Here is a 25,537-nt window from a genome sequence, read left to right as displayed (position 1 = left end):
TATAAAATTAAAGTTTTGCAGATAAGGCTAAAGAGTTTCTTAACTTCTGTAATCCCAGTTCTTTCCCCAGAAGTAACCATTTTATCAATTCATGTATCCTTCCATGTCTTTTTTTGCCTTTAAAGTACAAAAATATACACATACATATTTTTTTACTTCATATATCAAGAATAAATGAAGTGATTTTGTAAATATTACAATTGTCAGTTATTAGAATCTATATTTTATAGGCTCAATAATCAGAGGATAGCAAAATTCAACAATTTGTTATATAGTGTCAGATCTTGGGCCAAATTATAGAATTCTTTTTTTTTTTTAAATAAATCTTTATTCAGATTATTACAATTATTTCTCCTTTTTCCCCCATAGCTCCCCTCCACCCATTTCCCACCCCACCTTCTGCCCTTACCTCCCCCCCACTGTCCTCATCCATATAGAATTCTTTATAACCCTAGAAAGTTTTAAGCAAAGGAAAGAAGCCAGAAGAAATAAGAAACATAGCTTTAGCCATTTAGCTCAGAAATAATACAGTTGCTTTTCTAGCCAATAAATAGATCAGAATTTATGAAATTTAGTGTCTCTCAGTTTACCTTAAGTTCCACAACAAGAGGTTAAAGTTATTGTTTGTTAGTCTGACAAATAAGAAATGTTTCCTTTTCTCAAAAATGTGAAAAGTTTGCCACCATCCTTTTGGGGCAAGGGAGGTATTTGGGGGAGGGTAGTAGGAAAGAGTAATTAAAACACCATATTACTGATCCTCAAGTATATTTAAATTATTTTTGTAATTGCCGATGGTATTTTGTTTTTAAATTGTTTTTTAATCCTCACAGAAGGATATGTTCTCTTAATTGATTTTTAGAGAGGAAGGGGGAAAGAGAGAGAGAGAAATGATGGGAGAGAGAAACATCGATCGGTTGTCTCCCATTCATGTCCCAACTGGAGATCAAACAAACCCACAACCTAGGTATGTGCCCTGACCAGGAATGGAACCTGCAACCTTTTGATGTACAGAATGATGCTCTAACCAACTGAACCACCCAGCCAGGGCACCTATGGTATTTTTGTTTATAACATGTACATTGGGTAAGTGGATTCCAGGCCACTTGAAGAAGATTGATCATGAAGTGATGTTTCTCCTAAAGCCCCTTGTTATGACAGAATTTTCTTTTTAAGTAAGGGAATATCAAGAAGAAGAGGCCACAATTACTGTAGCAGGGATCTAAGAGTTGGAGAATTTGCCAAAACCGGTTTGGCTCAGTGAATAGAGCGTCGGCCTGCGGACTGAAGGGTCCCGGGTTCGATTCCAGTCAAGGGCATGTACCTTGGTTGCGGGCACATCCCCAGTGGGGGGTGTGCAGGAGGCAGCTGATCGATGTTTCTCTCTCATCGATGTTTCTAACTCTCTATCCCTCTCCCTTCCTCTCTGTAAAATATCAATAAAATATATTTAAAAAAAAAAAAGAGTTGGAGAATTTGACATGATCTCTCTCCTCTTGGGAATTAGAGGTCAGTTGGGCAAAATTATAGGAAAAAGGGGCTTAGTGGACACAGGAAAATGCTAACGTAAAGTAGTGCTAGTTCTAACCGTTTTGAGAGAGTGTTATACAGTGGAGCAATATATTCAGGTCCTCTTTTGTCCCAATATTCAGACTTAACCTGGTAATGAAAGCCAAAGGACAGAACTCCCAAACTCAGTGTGTGTTTGTGGGGAGGTCTGTGGGAAAGCCCCTGCTCTCTGCCCATAATAGGGATGGGATAACCACCTTTGTTGGAGGATATCAGAGCTTGGTTTGAGTTTAGTTTGTAAGTTATTCCTTAGTAAATGCTTGTTTGGCTGGTTATCTTATGAAAGTATAGAGAAATTCCAGCATATGTTGCCTTGGGCGATTCATATACAGGGGTGGGCAAGAATCAGTTTGCAGTTGTTTGTATGGAAAATAATACAAGAATTAATTCTGTGTTTTGTGTATACTCACAACTCCTGCTTTTGCCCACTCCTGTACATAACTTTAAGTAGCTTTCTTTCTTTTTTTTTTTTTTTTTTAAATATATTTTATTGATCCTTCACAGAGAGGAAGGGAGAGGGACAGAGAGCCAGAAACATCGATGAGAGAGAAACATCGATCAGCCGCCTCCTGCACATCCCCCACCGGGGTCGTGCCCGCAACCAAGGCACATTAGTAGCTTTCTTGATAGCTCATTTTCTAAGTTTTACTTCTGTTGCTTCTTCCAAGATTTAGATTGCCCTGTCCAGTATAGTAAACCACAAGCTACAAATGAGACTAAATTAAGATGTGAGTACAAAATACACACTGAATCTTGAAGACTTAATATGAAAAAAGAATGTAAAACACCCTGATAATGGTGCATGGGAAGACGTTCAACCAACTGAGCCACACTGGCCAGGACGGGGAAAATATTTTTAATTTTATGTCAGTGGGAATATAGGATTATAGTGCCAGTTTGCATGTATGTGTCATGTTTTGTGTGCATGGGTATGGGTGTGTGTGTGTGTGTGTGTGTGTGTGTGTGTGTGTGTGTGAGTGATTTACCAGGAAAGCCTCTTGTGGTGCTTATGGTACATCTTATACCCATGTCCATGAGGAATGGTCCTATCAATTTTTTTTTTTTTACCTGATTAAGCCCATTCTTGGAAAAGTGATGTTTTTCTGTCCCAGAAAAGGATCCAGGAACCAGGTATACTTTTTTTTTTTAATTGAATTTATTGTGGTGACATTGGTTAACAAAATTGTACAGTATTTAGGTGCACAATTCTACAACACATCATCTGTACACTGTATTGTGTTCACCATCCCAAGTCATGTCTCCCTCCATCATCATGTATCTCCTCCTCCAACACCCCCCCCCCCCAACCTGGTTCTTATAAGCCCTTACTCCCAAGAAATGTGGGACATTAGGTTTAATATATCATCAAACTTTGGCCCTGGCCAGTGTGGCTCAGTTGGTTGGAGTGTTCTCCTGTCCACTGAAGGGTCATGGAATTGATTCCCAGTCAGGGCACATACCCAAGTTGTGGGTTTGATCCCCGGTCAGGGTGCGTTTGGGCAACTGATTGATGTTTCTCACATTGATGTTTCTCTCCCCACCCCGCTTCCTTCCTCCAGTAAATAAATAGATAGCCCTGGCTGGTTTGGCTCAGTGGATGGAGGGAGCGTTGGCCTGCAGACTCAAGGGTCCCAGGTTTGATTCTGGTCAGGGGCACATACCTGGGTTGTGGGCTCGATCCCCAGTGGGGGGCATGCAGGAGGCAGCCAGTCTATGATTCTCTCTGATCATTGATGTTTCTATCTCTCTCTCCCTCTCCCTTCCTCTCTGAAATCAATAAAAACATATTTAAAAAAATAAATAAATAAAAATAAGTAGATAAAAGTATTTGTCTATCATTAAAATTAAAAAAATATATCATCAAACGTTGGTATTCAGCTGTCTAGAGCCAGTTTTCTACATTCATGAAATACACTTTTCCCCCAAATTTTATTTTTCTCTTTTTCTAATCCTCACCTGAAGATATGTTTTTAGTAATTTGAGAGAGAGGAACAGAGAGGGAGAGGGAGAGAAACATCAATTTGGGAAACATTAATAAGTTGTCTCCCGTATGCACCCTGACCAAGGATCCAACCCACAACCTTGGGTATGTGCCCTAACTGGGAATCAAACCCACAACCTTTCGGTGTTGCCTTGGGAGATTCACATACAGGAGTAGACAGAAGTCAGTTTGGAGAGACAGAGAAACATCAACGTGAGAGACACATTGGTTGCCTCCTGCAGGAGCCCCAACAGGGGTAGCAGGTTTGGTCCCTGACTGGGATTTAAAGTGAAAATAAGTGCATATTAGGGTTATAAAGTGGGGATTTGGTATATGTTGCAAAGATTCAGATTTAATCCATCCTATATAATAAAGAGGGAATATGCAAATTGACTGTCACTCTGCCACAAAGATGGCTACGCCCACAGTGGAGGCGGGGTTTTCGTAACACAAGATGGCTGCACCCACAGGGAGGCCGAGTTCCCGTAACAAGCCTTAACGAGCAATCAGCAGGGACTTGAGGCTGCGCCCCCTGCCTCAGCACTGGGCCAGGGGACCTAAGGCCACACCGCCTGCCTGGCGGGGCTTGACAGGGAATCTCAGGCCACGCCCCCCGCCCAGTGGGGCTTGACGGGGGACCTCGAGGCACGCCCCCTGCCCTGGCCCTGGCTGGGGGACCTCAGGCTACACCCCCTTCCCCGGCGCCGGGCCAGGGGACCTGAGGCTGCTCCCCTCGCCCTGGGCTGGGGGGCCTCAGGCCACGCCCCTGCCCAGTGGGACTTGATGGGGGACCTGAGGCTGTGCCCCCTGCCCAGCAGGGCTTGACAAGGGTGGGACCAGCCAGGTCTGTATCTAGCCCAATGCGGGGAAGGAGGGTGGCCGAGTCTGGGTCTTGCGTGATTTTGAGGTGCACGTGGGTGGGTGGGGACTTGACTCTGGGTCCCGTGGTGCACCCCAGACTCTGACAGGAGGAAGATTTTCATGTACATTTTACTAATTTTCTTTAGTCTCTGACACTTCTATTATAGAGAAAGGGCAAATAGCAATATTAAAATATTTCCTCTAATTAATCCCCTTCTAATGTGCACAAATTTCGTGCACCGGGCCACTAGTATATATTTATAAAAAAGATGCCTCCAAACTTTTTCACCCATGACGTGGGACATGAAAATCTAGTTGTTATTTGGCTTCTTATACCATTTCTAGCAAAGAGGCTCTGTAAAAAACTTTTCTTAGGTAGTGAAATAAGATAGATCAGAATCTTAGAGAAAAATAATGAGTTGATTAAATTAATCTTGGTAAAAATACATTGGCAATTTAATCTTTACAGAAGGTTTGAAATAGTTTGATTACAAATGTAGAGAATGAAAACACATTTGAACAGCATAGACAATAAATGATGTATTAAGTTAGAAATAGCAATATTTTTATTTCAGCCAGAAGAGCTGAATTACTAGTAAAATAAGTTGTCAAATAAAAGTTAGAATTAGAAATCAGGAATGGTAGAACGTTAAATAGTGGCATAGCTAGAAATGTAGTGTCCCTTAGTAAACATTAGAAACTTCCTGCCTTGGGGAAGAGCCTTTGCTTTAGTGTTAAAGTAGGTCTCTGCTTTTAGGGTTTCACCTGTAGTAGATTGTGTTATTGCCTACTGATTTCCAGGTTATTGTGAGGATTGAGTATGTTTTTAAAGCACCTAGAGATTTGCTATAGATACTTACTTTTCCAAGGTTTTACATTAAGACGTGGTGTTGGGGCGGGGGGAACCCTTATCCTTGACAAAGTTAAAACTGACACGCCGAAACCGGTTTTGCTCAGTGGATAGAGCGTCGGCCTGCGGACTGAAGGGTCCCGGGTTCGATTCCGGTCAAGGACATGTACCTTGGTTGCGGGCACATCCCCAGTGGGAGGTATGCAGGAGGCAGCTGATCGATGTTTCTCTCTCATTGATGTTTCTAGCACTCTATCCCTCTCCCTTCCTCTCTGTAAAATATCAATAAAATATATTTTAAAAAATAAATAAATAAAAAAAATAAATAAAACTGACACAAATTTTCACATCAGTGTTGACTTCTCAGTTGCAACAATCAAAAAGAAAATAAGAATTCAAATTAATTTTTCTGTCTTTAAGGAATGGGCATAGCTTGGCTGGAAAAAGAGCCTTCCCTATATTGTTATACTCTACAGACTGAAAGTGCAAATAGGACTCTTCTTGATATAAGATAAAGAAAATCACCAGGCTGGAGTGGCTCAGTGTTGATTGTTGACCTATGAACCAGGAGGTCACAGTTCAATTCCAGGTTAGGGCACATGCCAGGTTTCGGGCTTGATCCCCAGTAGCGGGCATGCAGAAGGCGGCAGCTGATCAATGATTCTCTCATCATTGTTGTTTCTATCTCTCCCTCTCCTCTCGGAAATCAGTAAAAAAAAAAAAATATATATATATATATATATTTTAAAGATCAAGAAAATAATGTAAAAAGGAAGGAAGGATAGGGGAACTTCTGGCTACCATGCTAGAAATGTTGGGGTAATTAGGGTGAATATGTTGTCACGGAAGAAGAAAAGTAAAATTTAAAAAAAAAGAACTTATAGTGCAAATGAATGCTTTCTAAAACTGATTATTTTGGGAAACTACATTTATTCTGATGGAATTATCCTTATTGTATGACATGCTTGGAAATCGTCTTTTGGAGTTCTCTTCAAAGACGCATAGGAATAAGGTGAAGAAGAAAACTGAGTGTTGGTCTTTCCAAAAAAACTCATGTAAGAAATTGTCAGTGAAAATACACTCCCCTACCCCCAAATAAATGTACCTAAAAGTGTTTTGAACGGGAATGGCATTATTGGAGTAAGTGAAAGTTCTATTAAAATTAGTCTCCTTTTTGGGGGGGCTTTTGAGCTGTGGCTTATGGAAAAGATAGCAGATATCCCTCAGTGTTTCTATCTAAGTTTCTAAGTTGAATCTTGCTCTTCTCAGGTGTGTGACAGTGTATTTTATTTCCTTTAATTTTTATTTCTTACGATTTATTTCTGTCCATTCCTTTAGAGATCGTCCTCCAGTGTCTCATTTTCTTACATATGTAAAATCAGGTGCTATGTAATCAATTTTAGATCATCAATATCTAACTTTAAATTCCAATTTTAATTGTTTTTAGCACATAGTAGGGTATAGCTACTTTACCCTTGTATGGCACCTACCACTCCCACACCAGTTGTCCCTTGTGTATGTATTCAAGAATAGCAAATGTCAACATTGGCTAAAGTAAAATATACCAAAAGATAAATTTGCAGTATAAGCAACATGTTATTATTTTAAGGAAAAAAATTAACAGCTTATGAGATATAATTCACATACCATAAAATTCACCCATTTAAAATGTATAATTTACTGGTTCTTAGTATATTTACAGAGTTGTGTAAATATCACCACTACCTAATTTCAGAACATTTTCATAACTTTTTAAAAAAATATATTTTATTGATTTTTTACAGACAGGAAGGGAGAGGGATAGAGTTAGAAACATCGATGAGAGAGAAACATCGATCAGCTGCCTCTTGCACACTCCCTACTGGGTATGTGCCTGCATCCAAGGTACATGCCCTTGACCGGAATCGAACCTGGGACCCTTTAGTCCGCAGGCTGATGCTCTATCCACTGAGCCAAACCGGTTAGGGCCATTTTCATAACTCTTGAAAGAAATCCATACCATTAATGTCACTTCTTTTATTTTTTTATTTATTTATTTTTTAAATATATTTTTATTGATTTTTTACAGAGAGGAAGGAAGAGGGATAGAGAGTCAGAAACATCGATGAGAGAGAAACATCGATCAGCTGCCTCTTGCACACCTCCTACTGGGGATGTGCCCGCAACCAAGTTACATGCCCTTGACCGGAATCGAACCCGGGACCTTTCAGTCCGCAGGCCGGCGCTCTATCCACTGAGCCAAACCGGTTTTGGCACTTCTTTTATTTTTAAGTATTTTTTTTTTATTGAATTCAGAGAGGAAGGGAGAGGGAGAGAGAGACTGAAATATCAATGATGAGAGAGAATCATCGATTGGCTGCCTCCTGCACGCCCCCTCCTGGGGATGGATCCTGTAACCCGTGCATGTGCCCTTGACCAGAATCAAACCTGAGACCTTTCGGTCCACAGGCCGACGCTGTATCCATTGAGCAAAACCAGCTATGGCAGTGGTCACTTCTCTTTTTTTTCTATTGTTTTTAATTTATAGTGTGATGTTATCCTATAAATAAGAAAGCCATCTAGCAAATTCTGATCCAAAATGTGGTTTTACCATAAAATTTCAGGGAAGGAAAAGCAATTCAAAGCATTATGAAAGTCCTGGCTGGTGTGGCTCAGTTGGTTGGAATGTTGTCACGTACATGAAAGGTTGCTGGTTCTATTCGTGGTCAGGGCACATACCCTGTTGTGGGTTTGACCCCCGATTGGAGTGCATATGGGAGGCAACTGATAAATGTTTCTCTTTCACATCAGTGTTTTTCTCTCCCTCTCTCAAATCAATTTAAATAAAACTTAAAAGAGTTGTAAAAAGAAAAAGAAAATGTGGGAAAACCTAATTAATCTAAATTTCCCTTAGAAAACTGTCTTTCAAGTGAAATGTAATTGTTCTAATAAATGCTGAATGATCATTATAGAAACCACATGGATTATCATATGATCTGTAATATGCTAATTAGACTGGACAGCCAAATGACCTTTCAGATGAAGCCGCCACAGTGGGGGCCAAGGCAGAGGTGGTTAGGGGTGATCAGGCAGGCAGGTGAGTGGTTAGGGGTGATCAGGCAAGCAGGCGAGTGGTTAGGAGCGATCATGCAGGCAGGCCAGTGGTTAGGGGTGATCAGGCAGGCAGGCAGGCCAGCAGTTAGGAGCCAGAAGTCCCAGATTGTGAGAGGGATGTCTGACTGCCAGTTTAGGCCTGATAATGCGGGGATCCGGCAGTTGGATATCCCCCGAGGGGTCCCATATTGCATTAGGGTGCAGGCCGGGCTGAGGGACCCTCCCTTCACCCCTGCACAAAATTCGTGCACAGGGCCTCTAGTACTTAAATAATTATAAATAAAATAAAACTGTCCATTAAGACAGTAATTGGGTAATATTAGAAATTCTTAGAATGGTTCACTTAACGAATTCAGCAGTTGTGAATTACATAATTACAGGTTGTTTTTTTCTGTGAAAACCACATGCAATATTAAATATTGGTGTGTAATACTTAGCTATATAGGCTGCTATACCAAAGGAAGATTTTTTCCTCGATAGCAAAATAACAGAGAAATGTAAAATTGCAGAGCATTGAAAGGAAGCCCACCATTATTCCCTCTGATTTAAATCAACTGTCAAGAAGAAATCTTTTTTTTTTCTATTTATTTTATTTAAAAAATTTTTTAATTAAAATTTTGGAGGTACACATTGGCTAATAAAATTACAATTCTATAATATATCATCAAGAAGAAAAATCTTACTGGTCACTTCTTTTCTCTCTGTCTTCCCAGCCCCTGGCAACCACTAATCTACTTTATATCTCTATGGATTTGCCTATTCTGGACATTTCATGTAAATAATATTATACAATATGTGGTCTTTTGTGTTTGGCTTCTTTCATTTAACATAGTGTTTTCAAGATTCTTCTATGTTGTAGCACTTAATCAATACTTCATTTATTTTTATAAAATATTCCATTGTGTAAATACTAGAGGCCCAGTGCACGAAATTTGTGCACGGGAAGGGTTCCTAGGCCTGGCTGGCGATCAAGGCCGATTGGAGCCTTCCTTCTCCGGCTGCTGGCTTCCAGCTGGAGCCTTCTTCGTTCTGCACCGCCGCCTGGTGATCAGTGCATGCCTTAGCGAGTGGTCGAACTCCTGGTCAAACTCCCAAGGGGACAATTTGCATATTAGCCTTTTATTATATAGGATACCACATTTTGTTAACCCATTCATCATCAATTGAAATTTGGCTTGCTACCTTTGGCTATTATGAGTGTTGCCATGAACATTTGTGTACAAGTTTTTGTATGGACTTTGTTTAAATTCTTTTTATATCCTTTATAATAAAAGGCTAATATGAAAATCCACCAAATGGCAGAATGACCAGTCGCTGTGATGCACACTGACCACCAGGGGGCAGACGCTCAATGCAAGAGCTACCCCCTGGTGGTTAGTGCGCTACCATAGGAGGAGCACCGCTCAGCCAGAAACTGGGCTCACAGCTGGTGAGCACAGCAGCAGTGGCTGGAGTCTCTCCCGCGGCAGCGGGGGCCTAAGTCCTCAGTCAGACATCCCCCAAGGGCTCCTGGACAGCGAGAGGGTGCAGGCTGGGCTGAGGGACTCCCCCCTTTCCTCCCCCAGTGCACGAATTTTATGCACTGGGCCTCAGAATAGAAACCTCAGAGTAGAATTGCTAGAACTGCCAAACTGTTTTCTAAAGTGGTTGTACCATTTTAGATTCAATTCATCAATGTATGAGGGTTTCAATTTCTCCACATTCTTGCCAACGCTTGTTATTGTCCATCTTTTTTATAATAGTCATCCTAGTGGGTGTGAAGTGGTATCTCATTGTGGTTTTAATTTGCACTTCTCATAATGACTAATGATCTTGAGCATTTTCATGTGCTCATTGGCATTTGTATGTCTTCTTTGGGAAGACATCCTTAAAGCTAAATATTGGAGGTTACTGTTTGGAATGCTATTGTTCAAATTAACTTTATTCCTTTATCTGATGTTAGAATTTTTGCTTCATTAATTAAAACGTTGTACTCTGTTCTTGAAGGTAATGTAGATACAGCTTTCCCCTGTGAAAAAATTATTATCTTGTATCCTGGCCTGAAATGTTCATAAAGACAGTTTGTTCCCACTCTGATATGCAGTGATTGACAAGTAAAATGTTTAGTAGACCCTGTTTGGTCAAACTTTTATTATAAGTTTATATTTCTAGGCTGAAAGAGTTAGCAGAGGGAACATATCACAAGTAGGGAACCCAGTGGCTCATTAAAACTTGGTTTTATTCCATACATTCTCAGAAAACACTCACTCACCTTTCGTTAAGAGAAAGATCTTAAGGCAAGGAATATTGATGCTTGACATAGCAACTAAAGTTGAAAGTAGCACTTTGCCCATACATGTAGGGAAAACTGACCACTTTTAGATAGGCATGAGAAAGTACATGATTTCATCTTGAATGTCCCTCTCTCCCCAGCGTGGTACCATGCGACGACGTTATGAAGATGATGGCATTTCAGATGATGAAATTGAAGGGAAAAGAACTTTTGACTTGGAAGAGAAACTTCACACCAACAAATATAATGCAAATTTTGTTACTTTTATGGAGGGAAAAGGTTAGTATTATTTTGGTTCAGACCTATAGTCCCTTGATGTTGGAAGTTTAAATTCTGGGAACTATAGTAAGCATCTATGCAGCCAGAGTATTACCTGTTGATGCTATGCTGCTATTTATCTTTATTTTCTCTTTTTACACAGTGCCACTCACACACTACCATCCCCAAATCCTCCCACCCTGTGAGTCATTTCTTTGCTATATTAGAAGAAGCAAGCATTTATTAGGGCAGGAATGTTGTTAAAATTTTTCTCTAAAGGTCTCTTCCTTCTTTTTCTCCCTTTCCTTGGTTTGGGTTTAATTATCAATTCTGTACTATAATAAAAGCTTAATATGCAAATCAACTGAATGGCGGAACGACTGGTCGCCATGACACGCACTGACCATCGGGGCAGACGCTCAATGCAGGAGCTGCCCCCAGCCCACAGGCCCGACTGGCATTGGCAGGGGCCTGGGCCGGCGAGTGGGCGGTGCCAGGACAGCTAAGGCGGGCGCCAGTGGGGGCTCCCTGATCGCCCCACCAGTCGCCCTGCAGATCGTTCCTGATCACCGGCCAGGCCTGGGGGCCCTACCCATACACAAATTTCGTGCACCGGGCTTCTAGTAGTATAGTAAAAGCCTTTTTATGCATGTACCGCCCACCAAAACTGAGATGTGTGATTCCATGTGTACCATGCAGCTTTGCTCCTTGGCAAGCCAACAGAGATGTAGTGGACAGAATTACAGTTTTTGGCTATTAGGAAGGATGATGCCTGGCTAGCGTAGGTCAATGGTTGTGTGTCAACCTATGAACCAGGAGGTCACGGTTTGATTTCCCGGTCAGGGAACATGCCTGGGTTGATCCCCATTGTGGGGCGTGCAGGAGGTAGCCAATAATGATTCTCTTTCAATATTGATGTTTCTAATCTCTCCCCCTACATTCCTCTCTGAAATCAATAAAAATGTATATTCTTTAAAAAAGAAGAAGGATGATGATAATTTCTGCCTAGGATTTATGAGATGACTCGTTAATAGAGCTACCCCCTATTGGTTAAATTTTTAATTTACTCTGGAAATACAGATTAGCAAATCCCTGAACCCTGCTTCTCAGTTATCTTTTTCCAGCTATACCTCTTGCTGTTCTAACAGTTGTTTTCCTTTGGTGACAGATTTTAATGTGGAGTATATCCAGCGGGGTGGCTTAAGAGACCCTCTGATTTTCAAGAATTCTGATGGACTTGGAATAAAGTAAGTGTTGTTGGCCTGATTGGATATGGTTGAGAAATGGCCATACTACACCTAGGACTATAGACAATGCAGTATTGATAATATTTCTCGTTTAGTTTTAAAAGGGTTTATATTTCTTCTTTTGTTACAAATGATTGTTAAAGGTAAATGAGAAAATATAGTTGAGATAAGATAATCAAGTCATTTATATTTAAAATACATTTTCAGCTCAAGTAAGAAGATTGATGTGTCTCAACTGGGGAGTTCTAAGTACGTTAAGAAAAAACTTCACACTGCCCTAGCCAGCGTGGCTAAGTTGGTTGGGCATCATTTATGCACCAAAAGGTTGTTGGTCCAATTTCATTCAGGGCATGTGCCCAGGTGTGGGCTTGATCCCTGGTAGGGTGCATGCAAGAGGCAGCCAATAGATGTTTCACTCTCAAATCAGTGTTTCTCTCTCTCCCCCTCTCCGTTTTTCCCTCTCTGAAAAAAAAAAAAAAAAAAAAAAGATTAAAAAAAATGTTAAAAATAAAATCACATCAGCCTTGGGCATGCATATCTCTCCTCCACATAAAAAAAAATCTTAAACAAACAAAAAGATAGCCCAACTGGTGTGGCTCATTGGTTGAGCATCGATCTATGAACCAGGAAATCAAGGTATGATTTCTGGTCAAGGCACATGCCCGTGTTGCGGGCTCCATCCCCAGTAGGGAGTGTGCAGGAGGCAGCCAATCAGTGAATCTCATCATTGATGTTTCTTTCTTTCTTTTTTTTTTTTTTTAAATATATTTTATTCATTTTTTACAGAGAGGAAGGGAGAGAGATAGAGAGTTAGAAACATCGATGAGAGAGAAACATCGATCAGCTGCCTCTTGCACACCCCCTACTGGGGACGTGCCCACAACCAAGGTACATGCCCTTGACCGGAATCGAACCTGGGACCTTTCAGTTCGCAGGCTGACGCTCTATCCACTGAGCCAAACCGGTTTCAGCTCATTATTTATGTTTCTCTCTCTCTCCCTCTTTCTTCCTCTCTGAAATCAGTAAAAACATATTTTTTTTCTTAGAGTGTTAAAAAGAAAGAAAAAAAACTAACACTGACTAAAGAAGTTATGCTTCCCATTTAAGTTGTGCTTATTGGTGTTTGTTTCATAGGATGCCAGATCCAGACTTCACTGTGAATGATGTCAAAATGTGTGTGGGTAAGTATTAAGCATGTGGCTTTGTGTCTTTGAGGCAGAGATTTCACACTTAGGACTGAGTCTCAAATCTCTGAGACTTGAGAAAGTTTAGGAGCATTGAAGTATATATTGAATTGAAGTATATATTGGATAGTTTATTGATTAGAAACTATAATTCAGCAACTGAGAATTTTCTCAGAGGGAGTTACAAAGTTGCTTTGTTTAGCACTCATTTGAGGTAGAACATTTGAACCCGCTACTTCTTTCCTACCTGCCATTTTTATCTCTGTGCGTCCCTCTCCCACTCCCCACCACTTTCTCTCCAAAAGATCCTGCCTTCCAGGGAAACCTCCCCTGGATAGTGAAATTATATCTATGAGCCATGAATGAAGCTTCATTCATATTTGATTCTCTTTATCCCCCCTAAAAGCAGTAGAGAAATTTCCAGGAAATTTTTAGCAATGCTTGTTAACTAGGCCAAGGTTTGAAACCTGTAAACTGAGTAGATACATTAAAATTTCTCGTCATCAGTGACTGGTTAACTTAAATCTTTAATCTGATTTATGTTTTATTGTATTCAAAATTAGTAAAAAAAAAAAAAGCAAATTGGAACAATCTAGTTAAAGAAGAACACTTCCTGTGGTCAGTTAAGGTTCAGGTCAATTTTCTGCAGACCATTGCTGTTCAGTGAGACAGTACTGAATTCAGAGATGGTCAGTCCTATACACGATAAGGCCGTAAAGTAGATTAAAATCTTTTAGAAAGGTTTTCAACAGGACATGAAACAAAAGTTTTTTGATGCTTTCCTTCTACCACTAAATTTCCTCTATGCTGAAGCTACACTGAAATCTCTTGCTTTGGAAATTAAATAGTGCAGTACTATCTCTTGGCCACTTGAGGGCCCTTTTTAAACAGCTGGATAACTTCTGTTTATCTGAGGTGAAAGTCAAAGATAGCCCAGGTAGAGGAAAGTTCTCTCATTCCTTGTATTTTTTTACTCCCTCACTGGTTCTACATTAGATTCCACTTATCTGCCTGTCACTATGTATTTCCTAGTACCTAGCATATTCTCTGGAGTATGTAGGTGCTCAGTAAACCTGTTGAGTAAAATGCTTTTCTGTTATCAATACATCACTTGACTTCTTTTCCTAATGGACCTCCAGAGCAGTAATTCCTTAGATCTTTAAGTTAATGGACCACCACAGCTTTTCTCTATGGGTCAAGCATTCTTAAGGGTTTGTGGGCCACAAAAGACGTGTATCAGAATCACCTATGATACTGGTACTTGTTAAAAATATAAACTTCAGGATCTCATCATAGACTTATCCAAATGTATGATCTATACAAATAAAAGGACTCATTCAATCACTAGTCTCCTTTTGGATTTCTTATCACTTTCTTACCATTTTTTAATGTTTATTGCTAATAATGATCTTTGGAAGCCTTTAATAACCTTTTATTTTCCAAATAGACCTGTGAACAGTCACAGATACCTTTGCTATGATTTAAAATAAAGCCATGATGCTCTGGCCGGGTGGCTCAGTTGGTTGGAATGTCATCCCATACACCAAAAAGATTTTGGATTCGATTCCTGGTCAGGGCATATAGGAGGCAACCTATCAATGATGTTTCTTTCTCACATCATGTTCCTCCCCCCCCCCCCTTCTCTTTCTCCCTTTCTCTCTCTCTAAAAATCAATGAAAACATATCCTTGAGTGAGGATTAAAAATAAAATAAAGCAATAAAGCAGTGGTTATATCTAATCTAACAGACTTTCAGAAATTTCAACTGATGCCTAACTTTATGTCCACGTTGTTTGAAGTCTAGGTGGTTGGGTTTTGGTTTTCGTTTTGGTTTCTATAATTCAATGTATTTTAATAGCAGACTTATAGGAACAGCATAGAAGACAGACATTAAAAATATGTACTTGCATGTGGGACAACTCAAAGTATAGTGAATGGATGGCATCTACTGTGTGACAAAAATGCTACAAACACCATTTAGTTCCATCAGTAAGAAATTTACTTTTTTTTTTTTTAATCCAAATGCTGGCATTGTTCAGAAAATTTGAACACGTTTATTTATAATTGTTAAAAAGTTGAACTGCTAAAGCTTGTTTACTGAAACATTTTGATTTGCATGAATGCTTTGTATCCCTGCGTTTATATTTTATTTTATTTTATTTATTTATTTTTTAAATATATTTTATTGATTTTTTACAGAGAGGAAGGGAGAGGGATAGAGAGTTAGAAACATCGATGAGAGAGAAGCATAGATCAGCTGCCTCCTGCACACCCCCTATTGGGGATGTGCCTGCAACCAAGGTACATGCCCTTGACTGGAATCGAACCTGGGACCCTTGAGTCCGCAGGCCGACGCTCTATCCACTGAGCCAAACCGGTTAGGGCTGCGTTTATATTTTAAAAATTCACAAATGAAATTGGAAAAACTGCCAATACCTGATTTCTGTCCCCTGTTTTCCATTCGCAATCATATACTTGAGAGGATAGTTGGGGGAGGTTTTCTCTTGGATAACTTATGATTGTCAAAATGCAATGAATAGACTATTAGTGATTCCGAGAATCCATTATCACTACCAGCATATGTACTATGGCTTAATCCAGTCTTCTTTTATACTTAAGTGGAATGTCACATATCCAGTGTCAGTTCATGTCCCAAAAAGAAGAAAACCATTCTATGGTGAAAACATTATGTGATGGGATATATTGGTTGAGAGTATGGACTTGAGCAAAACTGTTCGGGTTTAAATCCCAGCTCTACTAATTACTAGCTGTGTAACCTTGGACAATGTTACTTAAGTATAAAGTACTTAAAACATAGTATGTGCTCAATTAATGTTAGCTATTACTATGTCATTTTTTTTTTTTAAATCTTCATCTGAGGATATTTTCCCATTGATTTTTAGAGAGAGTGGAAGAGAGAGGGAAAGACAGAAAGAAATATCGATGTGAGAGAAACACATCGATTGGTTGCTTCCTGCTCGAGCCCTGACCAGGGCCTGGGCCGGGGAGGAGCCTGCAACTGAGGTAGGTGCCCTTGACTGGAATTGAATCCAGAACCCTTCGGTCCGTAGGCCGATGCTCTATTCATTGAACCACAGTGTTAGGGCACTGTGACATTATTTTATCTAAGTGCTCTGGTACATACACAGAGTACTAAGTGCTCTGGTGGCATTAGCAGAGTGGAACTGCTTTTGCTTTGATCTACACTCTTGAGGGAAAACAGTCACTTTTATTTTTAACTAGAGGCCCAGTGCACAAATTTGTGTATGGGGCCAATCAGGGCTGGGCCAGCGGGGCGGGGGGAGGAGCCGCGGGAAGTTGGCCGGCTGGTCGCACCCCTGATCGGAGTCGGGGGAGCTGGGCAGGTCAGAGGGGTGTCCACAGGAGATTGGTCGGCCAGCCCCGCCCCCGATCAGGCTGGTTGGCCTGCCACAGTGGGCATCATAGCGACTGGTCGTTCCAGTTGTTCTGGCATTCCAGTGGCTGGCTTTTTATTTTATTTTATTTATTTTTTAAATATATTTTTATTGATTTCAGAGAGGAAGGGAGATGGAGAGAGAGATACATCAATGATGAGAGAGAATCATTGACCGGCTGCCTCCCACACACACCCCCACTGGGGATTGAGCCCAAAACCTGGGCATATGCCCTTGGCCGGAATTGAACCTGGGACCCTTTAGTCCACAGGCCAACGCTCTACCCACTGAGCCAAACCAGCTAGGACTGGCTTTTTATATATATACTAGAGGCCCAGTGCACTGGCTCTTGGGTCCCTCAGCCCAGCCTGCGCCCTCTCACAGTCTGGGACCCCTCAGGGGATGTCTACTGCTGGCTTAGGCCTGCTCCCAGCCACCACCACTGTGCTTGTCAACTGTGAGTCCGGCTTCTGGCTGAGTGGCACTCCTCCTGTGGGAGCGCACTGACCATCAGGGGGCAGCTCCTGCATTGAGCATCTGCCCCCTGGTGGTCAGTGTGCATCATAGCAACCAGTTGTCCCACCGTTCAGTCTATTTGCATATTAGGGTTTTATTATATAGGACTAGGGGCCCAGTGCATTAATTCGTGTACCCTGAAAGGAACTGTGGGCCGCAAGGCTGCGGTAGGCACAGGGGCGGGTCTTGGCCAATCCTCCGTGCCTTGGCCCAGCCCCTCCTGCCACAGCCCCCAGTCCCATCTGCCAGCAGCCCCGCACCCACTGCCGCCACTCCCATGTGCTGACGGCACCAGCCCCACTTGCACCCACTGATGGTGCGGTGCGGTGCGATTGGGGCCAGTGCCAGCAGTGGATGCAAGCAGCAGCTCCAGTACTGGCTGTGGGTGCAAGCGGGGCCTGCGCCAGCAGCAGGTGCAAGCACCAGGCGGGACCGCAGCGTGTGGGAGCAAAGAATTTTTAGTAACTACCAGAGGCTCACCCCGATGACAGTGACCAGCACACTTCCTTGGTCTGGTGTCCCTGCTCACCTGCTCCACTATCCCACTGTGGCCAATGCCCGCCATGTTCTGCACACACACCCTGGTGGTCAGCACACGTCATAGCGACCAGTTGTTCTGCCGTTCAGTCTATTTGCATATTAGCCTTTTATTATATAGGATTATATAGGATAGATGTTTTTATTGTAAAATACAGATAATATAAAGTTTACCATTGTGATAATTTTAAAGTATATAGCTCAGTGGCATTAAGTATATTCACAATGTGCAACCACAAATAGTTCCAGAACCTCTTTATCACCCCAAATGGGAACTCCTTACTCATTAAATAGTCAATCTTTATTCCCTCCTTCCCTCAGGCCCTGGCAGTCACTAATCTTCTTCCTGTCTCTGTGGATTTGCCTATTCTGGACATTCAAATGGAATCACAAAATGTAACCTTTTATGTCTAGCTTCTTTGACTTAGCATAATGTTTTCGAGGTTTATCTATCTTGTGGCATGTAACAGTACTTAATTACTGTTGATGGTGGAATAATATTCCATTGTGCTGGGTATACCACATTTTGTTAATCCACTCATTTTTTGATGGGCAATATTTCCACCTGTTGGCTATTGGGACCAGAGATCCTATGAACATTCATGTAGAAGTTTTTGTTTGAACACCAGAGTTCGATTCTTTTGAATATATATTTACAGTGGAATTGCTAGGTTATATGGCCATTCTGTGTTTAACTTATTAAGGAACCACAAATTGTTTTTTTATAGCAGCTGCACCATTTTACATTTCTACCAGCAAAGTCTAAGGGTTCCAGTTTCTCTGCATCCTGGCCAGCACTTATTTTTCATTATTATTATTATTATTATTATTATTATTGTGGCCATTTTAATGGGTCTGAAGTAGTATTTCAAGGCATTTGAAATATGATTTAACATTTGCTTTTTCTTCTAAAACATGAAGGGTAGTTTGGTCCGTTGCCTTATGTTATATTTGAATATGTATTCTGTCATGTCTACTTCACTGTGGCCATATTCTTGTCCTCTTGCCTATTATCTTTTATCTCTAACCAGACTGTAAACTCCTTGAAGGCAAGGGATGAGGTCCTAATACTACTTTATATCTGCCAAGGCCAGGTATGTAGTAGGTATTTGTTAGTTTCATGCAAGTTGAACAGTATTCTTAATATTCCAACAGTAGCTTTTTATTCTCTCCCTTAACCACCATTTTTTTAACTTTTTAGCTGTGCTGCCTTTCCATATCTTCTCTTATGCTGTTGCGTCTATTTGGAATTCTCTCTGTTGAATCTTGCTGAAATTCTCTTCTTTAGAGCCAAACTCAATGACTCTCCTACTCTCTCTTTTCTTTTCTGATCAGTATAGGTTTGTGTGTGTGTTTGTGTGTTTTAAATATATTTTCCTATAATTTTAATTAGTGTTTAATTGAGCGCCTACATTGTGTTAAACATTTTATTTCATTGACTAAATTTTCACAGCGGCCCATAAGGTGATTATTCCCAAGTTATAGAAGATGAATTAAGGTTCAGAGCAGTTAAATAACTTGGCCAAAGTAGTATTAGAGCTGAGATGTACATTAGATCTCTTTGGCTCCAAAACTATTGTCTTCTTCCCCTAGTATTTTATGCTACCTCTTCCAGCATTCTGCTTTTGTTGTGGTTGTTATGATCAGTTGAGAGTCTGATATAAATAGATATTTATGTCCCTTATGGTATCTTTCTCAGTATTTGTGGAACATATGAAAAAGGAATTTTATATTAGAAATACTTGACAGGTTTGGGAAATAACCCTTTTAAACAAAAGAGTAGATAGATTGAAATTTAATCTAGTACTCACTAAAGAATGGGTCTTTTATTCAATTTGTGGGAGAGATTAGATTCTGTTTCAAACCTGCATCAAAACAGTGTAGCTCAGTGGATAAGTACATTGACTCTAAAATTGGGCTACCTGCATTCTTGTCCTGCAAGTTACCTATCACCTGTTTCTCATATATGACATGGAGATTACTACTTAGCATTTAGAATTGTTAGGATTGAGTGAGATATTGAATATAAGATTCAGTGCCTAACCATATAATAAACATGACCTAGGGAGTGATTGTTATTTTTAATATTACCCATTGTCTTGCCCATTTTCTGTGATTTGATTTTCCGTTGATTATCTCAAGTCACAACTAGCTCTTTGTTATTGAATACCTTAAATAAGAAAGGGTAGTTTGTTTCCTTTCACTTGTATTTTATCGTCTCAACATATTTATGGATATCAATGGCTCAATAGAGATAATCAATGCATCTTTCATGACAGGGAGTCGTCGCATGGTGGATGTCATGGATGTGAACACACAGAAAGGTATTGAAATGACGATGGCTCAGTGGACACGCTACTATGAGACCCCAGAGGAGGAGCGAGAAAAACTCTATAATGTCATCAGCCTAGAGTTTAGCCACACCAGGCTGGAGAACATGGTGCAGAGGCCCTCCACGGTTAGTCTAACCATTTTTCCCACATTGTCATTGTCACCAAGAGAGTTGTATATTTACTAGGAGAATTGATTACTTTCTGTATATACCAAGGTGAAGATAAAGAGGAACAAGACAATTTGATAAGGATAACTTGCATTTTAGATAGTCCATCATTTTCTAAAATAATTTAATTTTATATAGGGAGGGGCCATTCTGATTTACATCACCAATATACTTAATTTAGGAACATTGGCCTTTGTACATAATAAAGAATAATCTTAAAATTCACTCTTGTAAGTACTGTCAATAGGAAGTTTGCCTTATAAATTTCTGTCCTGCAGGTTTATGTTTGCTGAAAAGCTTGGGAGAAAACTGGTTTAGAGCTAGGTGATTGTTTTATGAAATTATTTTTTTAGTAGATTCTACTGGATGACTATTACCAATAAATTAACACCCCATACTTAGGGAAAGTTAGTCTTCGATCCGTAGCTCTCCTGAAGATAGATGCTGATTTTACCCATTTCTTGGCAAAGTAGTGGCTGTCTACAGGACATTGAGAAAACTTTTTTTTCTGATGGGGATTGCTTTCACTTTTGAAATACACCTACTCATTTTCAAACAAATTTTATTCATTTCATTCCTGACTCAGAACTCAGTTTTGTCAGGTATTACACCTGGAACAACAGAACTTGGAATATACTAATTATTTGTTTAAAGTCAAGGTCTCTGTGTTTTATCCCTTTGACTTTCAAAGCTGAGATACTGTAATTTCTTATAACATCATTATGTGTATGTGTGTATATATAGCTTACTACTAAGTTACATTGTTATATACTAATACATAGATATGTATAGACCAATGGGAAAATGTTCACAGTATTTCACTATTATCTGAAGAGATGATTTTTAGTCATTGCTTCTTATAACTGGAGATGCTATAATTAAATACAGAATTTCTCATTAAGAAAACATTCCCCCCCCACTGAGTTCTTTTAATAGTGATTATTATTTGTTACGTCAAATAATATAGGAAGACAGGAAATATAGGTACATTTAGCTTTGTTATTAGCCAAACCTGATCTACTTAATAAATAAAGAGTTCAATTAAGTGAGGGATGTAATAATTACAATAACCTATTTTTATAAATGTATTTCTTAATATTTTTAGAATTTCAATTTAAAAGAAATGTGGTTGTACTTATAAAATTAAAACTTGATCTGGATCATACTTTTTCATTTTTTAAATTTAGAAATATGTTACTCACACATGAAGCCTTCTTTGTAACATCCTTAATTGATTCACTATGTCCTTAGTTTTAATGATTTTAAAATGCTGATAAAAAAATCATTTTATAAAAATTAGAAAAATATTGTAAGGAATCTGGGTTTCATTCAGTGTTCTAGGCCCAGTGAATGCTTGGTTAATTAAAACTGGTGGCTCCCTAAGCAGAATTTCTTTGAAATGGAGCAATAAGTTAACCTTCATAGTTGCTCCTCATCTTGCTTGTTTCAACTTGCTTGTCATTGGTGATCCTTTCCAAACACAGTTTACATCTGGGTGTCCACTGGACACCTGTCCCATATCATTATGCACAGATTTTATGCATCTGTGGATGCATTAAATGGAGGAATAGAATCTGTGGAAGGACTCGGAAGTAGAAAATTTTCAGAGGACAAAGAACAATGCACAAGTATATTTAAGGTACCTAAAACATGGCCAGAAAGATTGAGTGAGCTATTACCAAGGTCACATCCTAAAATCAAGCAAGCTTTCTATGACCTTGCTATATAACCAGTAGCATACTTATTCTGCTGGATTACTATTTATTTATTTACTGTTTTGGAGGTTTTCTTGCCCATAGTATACCCCTCCATTTATTTAGGTCTTTTCTAAAATATTTCAATAATGCTTTTTAAAAAAATCAACTTTATTGAGGTACAATTGACATAAAATAAAATGTACCCATTTTAAAGGTACATTTCAGTGAGTTTTTTTTGTTTGTTTGTTTGTTTGTTTTAAAATATATTTTATTGATTTTTTTACAGAGAGGAAGGGAGAGGGATAGAGAGTTAGAAACATCGATGGGAGAGAAACATCGATCAGCTGCTTCTTGCACACCTCCTACTGGGGATGTGCCCGCAACCAAGGTACATGCCCTTGACTGGAATCGAACCTGGGACCCTTGAGTCTGCAGGCCGACGCTCTATCCACTGAGCCAAACCGGTCAGGGCCATTTCAGTGAGTTTTGACAAGTGTATTCATTCATGTCTTTTACATAAACAATATAATCTCTTGTTCACTATGATCTTCACACTTTCCAATTTAGCTAATTAGTTCAAGTGCCTACCACATGCTGAGCACTGTGCTAGGTGCTAGAGGTACTGTAGAAAATAAGGCCATCCTGCCCCTGACCGGTTTGACTCAGTGGATAGAGCGTCAGCCTGCAGACTGAAGGGTCCCAGGTTTGATTCCCGTCGGGGGCATGTACCTTGGTTGCGGGCACATCCCCAGTAGGGGGTGTACAGGAGGCAGCTGATCGATGTTTCTCTCTCATCGATGTTTCTAACTCTCTATCCCTCTCCCTTCCTCTCTCTGTAAAAAATCAATAAAATATATTTAAAAAAGAAAATAAGGCCATCCTTATCCTCAAAATGCTCGGGGTCTCATGAGGAGAAAGACTAGAGGATAGGCATTTATATAAACTTCAATATGGAAATGCTTCAAAGTGAATAAATACAGAATGAGAATGTTGTGAAAGCCAATAGGAAGGACTAAACTGGAGGGAAATTGGGGAAGCTCTTTGGAGGACGTGATACCTAAACTTTTTTTTTTTTTTTTTTGCAGCAAAATCTCAGACATATGCCGAAGCAATTTTTTTAAAAATAAATCTTTATTCAGATTATTACAATTGTTTCTCCTTTTTCCCTCCATAGCTCCCCTCCACCCAGTTCCCACCCCACCTTCTGCCCTTACCTCCCCACCACTGTCCTCATCCATAGGTGTATGATTTTTGTCCAGTCTCTTCATGAACCCCCCCATACCCCTTTCCCCCTGAGAATTATCAGTCCACTCCCTTTCTATGCCCCTGATTCTATTATATTCACCAGATTATTCTGTTCCTCAGGTTTTTAATTCACTTGATTTTTAGGTTCACTTGTTGATAGATATGTATTTGTTGTGTGATACCTAAACTTGACGTGAAGGAAATAATGATGCAAAGAGAGGGAAGACTAGCCCTGGCCTGTGTTTCTGTGGTTAGATCATCAGGCCCACAAACCAGAGGGTTGTGGGTTAGATTCCCGGTCAAGATTCACTTCCAGCCCTGGTCAGGGCACATGTTTCTCCCTCTCCCTCCCTCCCTCCTTCCCTTTCACTCTCTAAAAAAATCAAAGGAAAACTAGAATTCCAGGCAGAAGGGATAGAATGTGTAAAAGCAGGTGCACAGGGAGAGTAAGGTGGGCAACTTTTAAGTGCCATTGTGGATGCTAGCATAAAGTGGGGTTCTTTGGTGAGACGAGAGAGATTGTTTACTGCTGTTATTCCAGCAGTAACTGGGAGGTAGATAAAAATTAGCAACAGATACAATGTGCAGATTTGTTTGGTGATGGGGAAATTAGTTTATGGAAGGCCATGAGCTGTTTTTGCAGTGTAGGAATGAATTCATTAGGTCCTAGGTATTAGACTTCTTGCCAATTTGGCCCTATATTGGTGCAGAATAGGTAGAAACGTGGTTATCCCTACCTGCTCTCAAATGGATGAAGCCATTTAGCAAAAAGCCTATCCAGAACCTAAAGATTAAAAGTATGAACACCTTACCACAGTATTAGCTTGGAAGTCAGACAATACCTGATAATACCATATAAAGGGAGGCCAGGATGAGTGACTTGTTGCTGCTGGTGAGAAATTCTGACCAGAATAATTCAGCTTTCTCTGAATGGACACTTGATAAAGGAACACTCATGTGTTTCTTAATTTTCCTCTCCCCCATCGGACATAAGAACTTAGAGTGTATTGAGCAAGTACAATTATTCATTATTTTGTTAAAGACTTTCTAAAGGATATTACCAGGAGATGGGAGATGCTGGCTACTACATTAAGTGAACAGAAAATAGATTTTGATTGAGAGAAAGAAAGGAATCTAGGTTTCATTCAGTGTTCTAGGCCCAGTGAATGCTTGGTTAATTAAAACTGGTGGCTCCCTAAGCAGAATTTCTTTGAAATGGAGCAATAAGTTAACCTTCATAGTTGCTCCTCATCTTGCTTGTTTCAACTTGCTTGTCATTGGTGATCCTTTCCAAACACAGTTTACATCTGGGTGTCCACTGGACACCTGTCCCATATCATTATGCACAGATTGTATGCATCTGTCTAGATGTGTATTTTTTAATCAAACATAAATGTTATAAAGCTTACTAGCTATATATTTTTTACAGTCATAAGTTAGATATTTACAATGTCAGTGCTATGCTGGATTCATGGTTGTTTAGCTCACACTTTATCTACTGAGACTGTTTCTTCGAGTTCAGTGCTTGGGTATAGACATTTGAAGGTCCAGGATATGTTACAATTCAGTGTAAAGTGTTCAAATAAGTTCATATACTTTCACTTCTTATTTCTTTCAGCACATATTATTTCAATCAGATTCCTAAACTCTGATAATATTTCAAAAAATTTTAACATGTAGATATATCTACTCATAATATCCCTTTCAGATAATTATTCTCATTTTACAGATGAGTTCCAGGGGCTTGCATATGATTTTTAAAAATAATTTTTATTGATTTCTGCCCTTGCTGGTTTGGCCAAGTGGATAGAGCGTCGACCTGTGGACTGAAGGGTACTGGGTTCAATTCCGGTCAAGGGCACATGCCCGGGTTGTGGGCTCGATCCCTAGTGGGGGGTGTGCAGGAGGCAGCCAATAAATGATTCTCTCATCATTGATGTTTCTATATAGCTCTCCCTCTTCCTTCCTCTCTGAAATCAATAAACATATCCTATATAATAAAAGCCTAATATGCAAATTGTCCCCTTGGGTGGTCATTTGACCAGGAGACTGGGAGTTTGACCACTTGCTATGACATGTGCTGACCACCAGGGGGCAGCGCGGAATATGGTGGGTGTTGACAACACAGCGCTGGCAGTGGAGGCGCTGCCAGCCCAGATGGGCCCGGATAAGAGTGGGACTCCAGCGGGATGGAGCAGGTGAGCAGGTGGTACCAGGCCAAGACAGGTGCGAGCAGGGGCCCAATCGCCCGCTGATCGCCCTGCAGATAGCGACCAGCGACAGGGGGCGGGGCTGCCGCCTGGCTCCAAGGTGCT

The 25,537-nt window shown here is 40.2% G+C and overlaps 1 protein-coding gene across 3 annotated transcripts in view; it reads left to right on the top strand.

Moving 5' to 3' along the window:
• KDM2A (lysine demethylase 2A) overlaps positions 1 to 25,537 on the top strand; it is an 87,553-nt gene that overhangs the window by 26,485 nt on the left and 35,531 nt on the right. For all 3 annotated transcript variants that reach the window (XM_080641004.1, XM_080641005.1, XM_080641003.1), the window contains exons 3-6: positions 10,764 to 10,902; positions 12,050 to 12,128; positions 13,263 to 13,309; positions 20,060 to 20,238. In XM_080641004.1, coding sequence (XP_080497130.1) covers positions 10,764 to 10,902; positions 12,050 to 12,128; positions 13,263 to 13,309; positions 20,060 to 20,238 — 444 coding nt within the window. The remainder of the gene's footprint in view (positions 1 to 10,763; positions 10,903 to 12,049; positions 12,129 to 13,262; positions 13,310 to 20,059; positions 20,239 to 25,537) is intronic.

This window comes from Plecotus auritus, assembly GCF_963455305.1.
Source record: "Plecotus auritus genome assembly, chromosome: 9".
In the NCBI taxonomy this organism is placed as follows: domain Eukaryota; kingdom Metazoa; phylum Chordata; class Mammalia; order Chiroptera; family Vespertilionidae; genus Plecotus; species Plecotus auritus.
The sequence above is the reverse complement of the archived record's forward strand: the minus strand, read 5'-3'. Positions and strand labels throughout refer to the sequence as shown.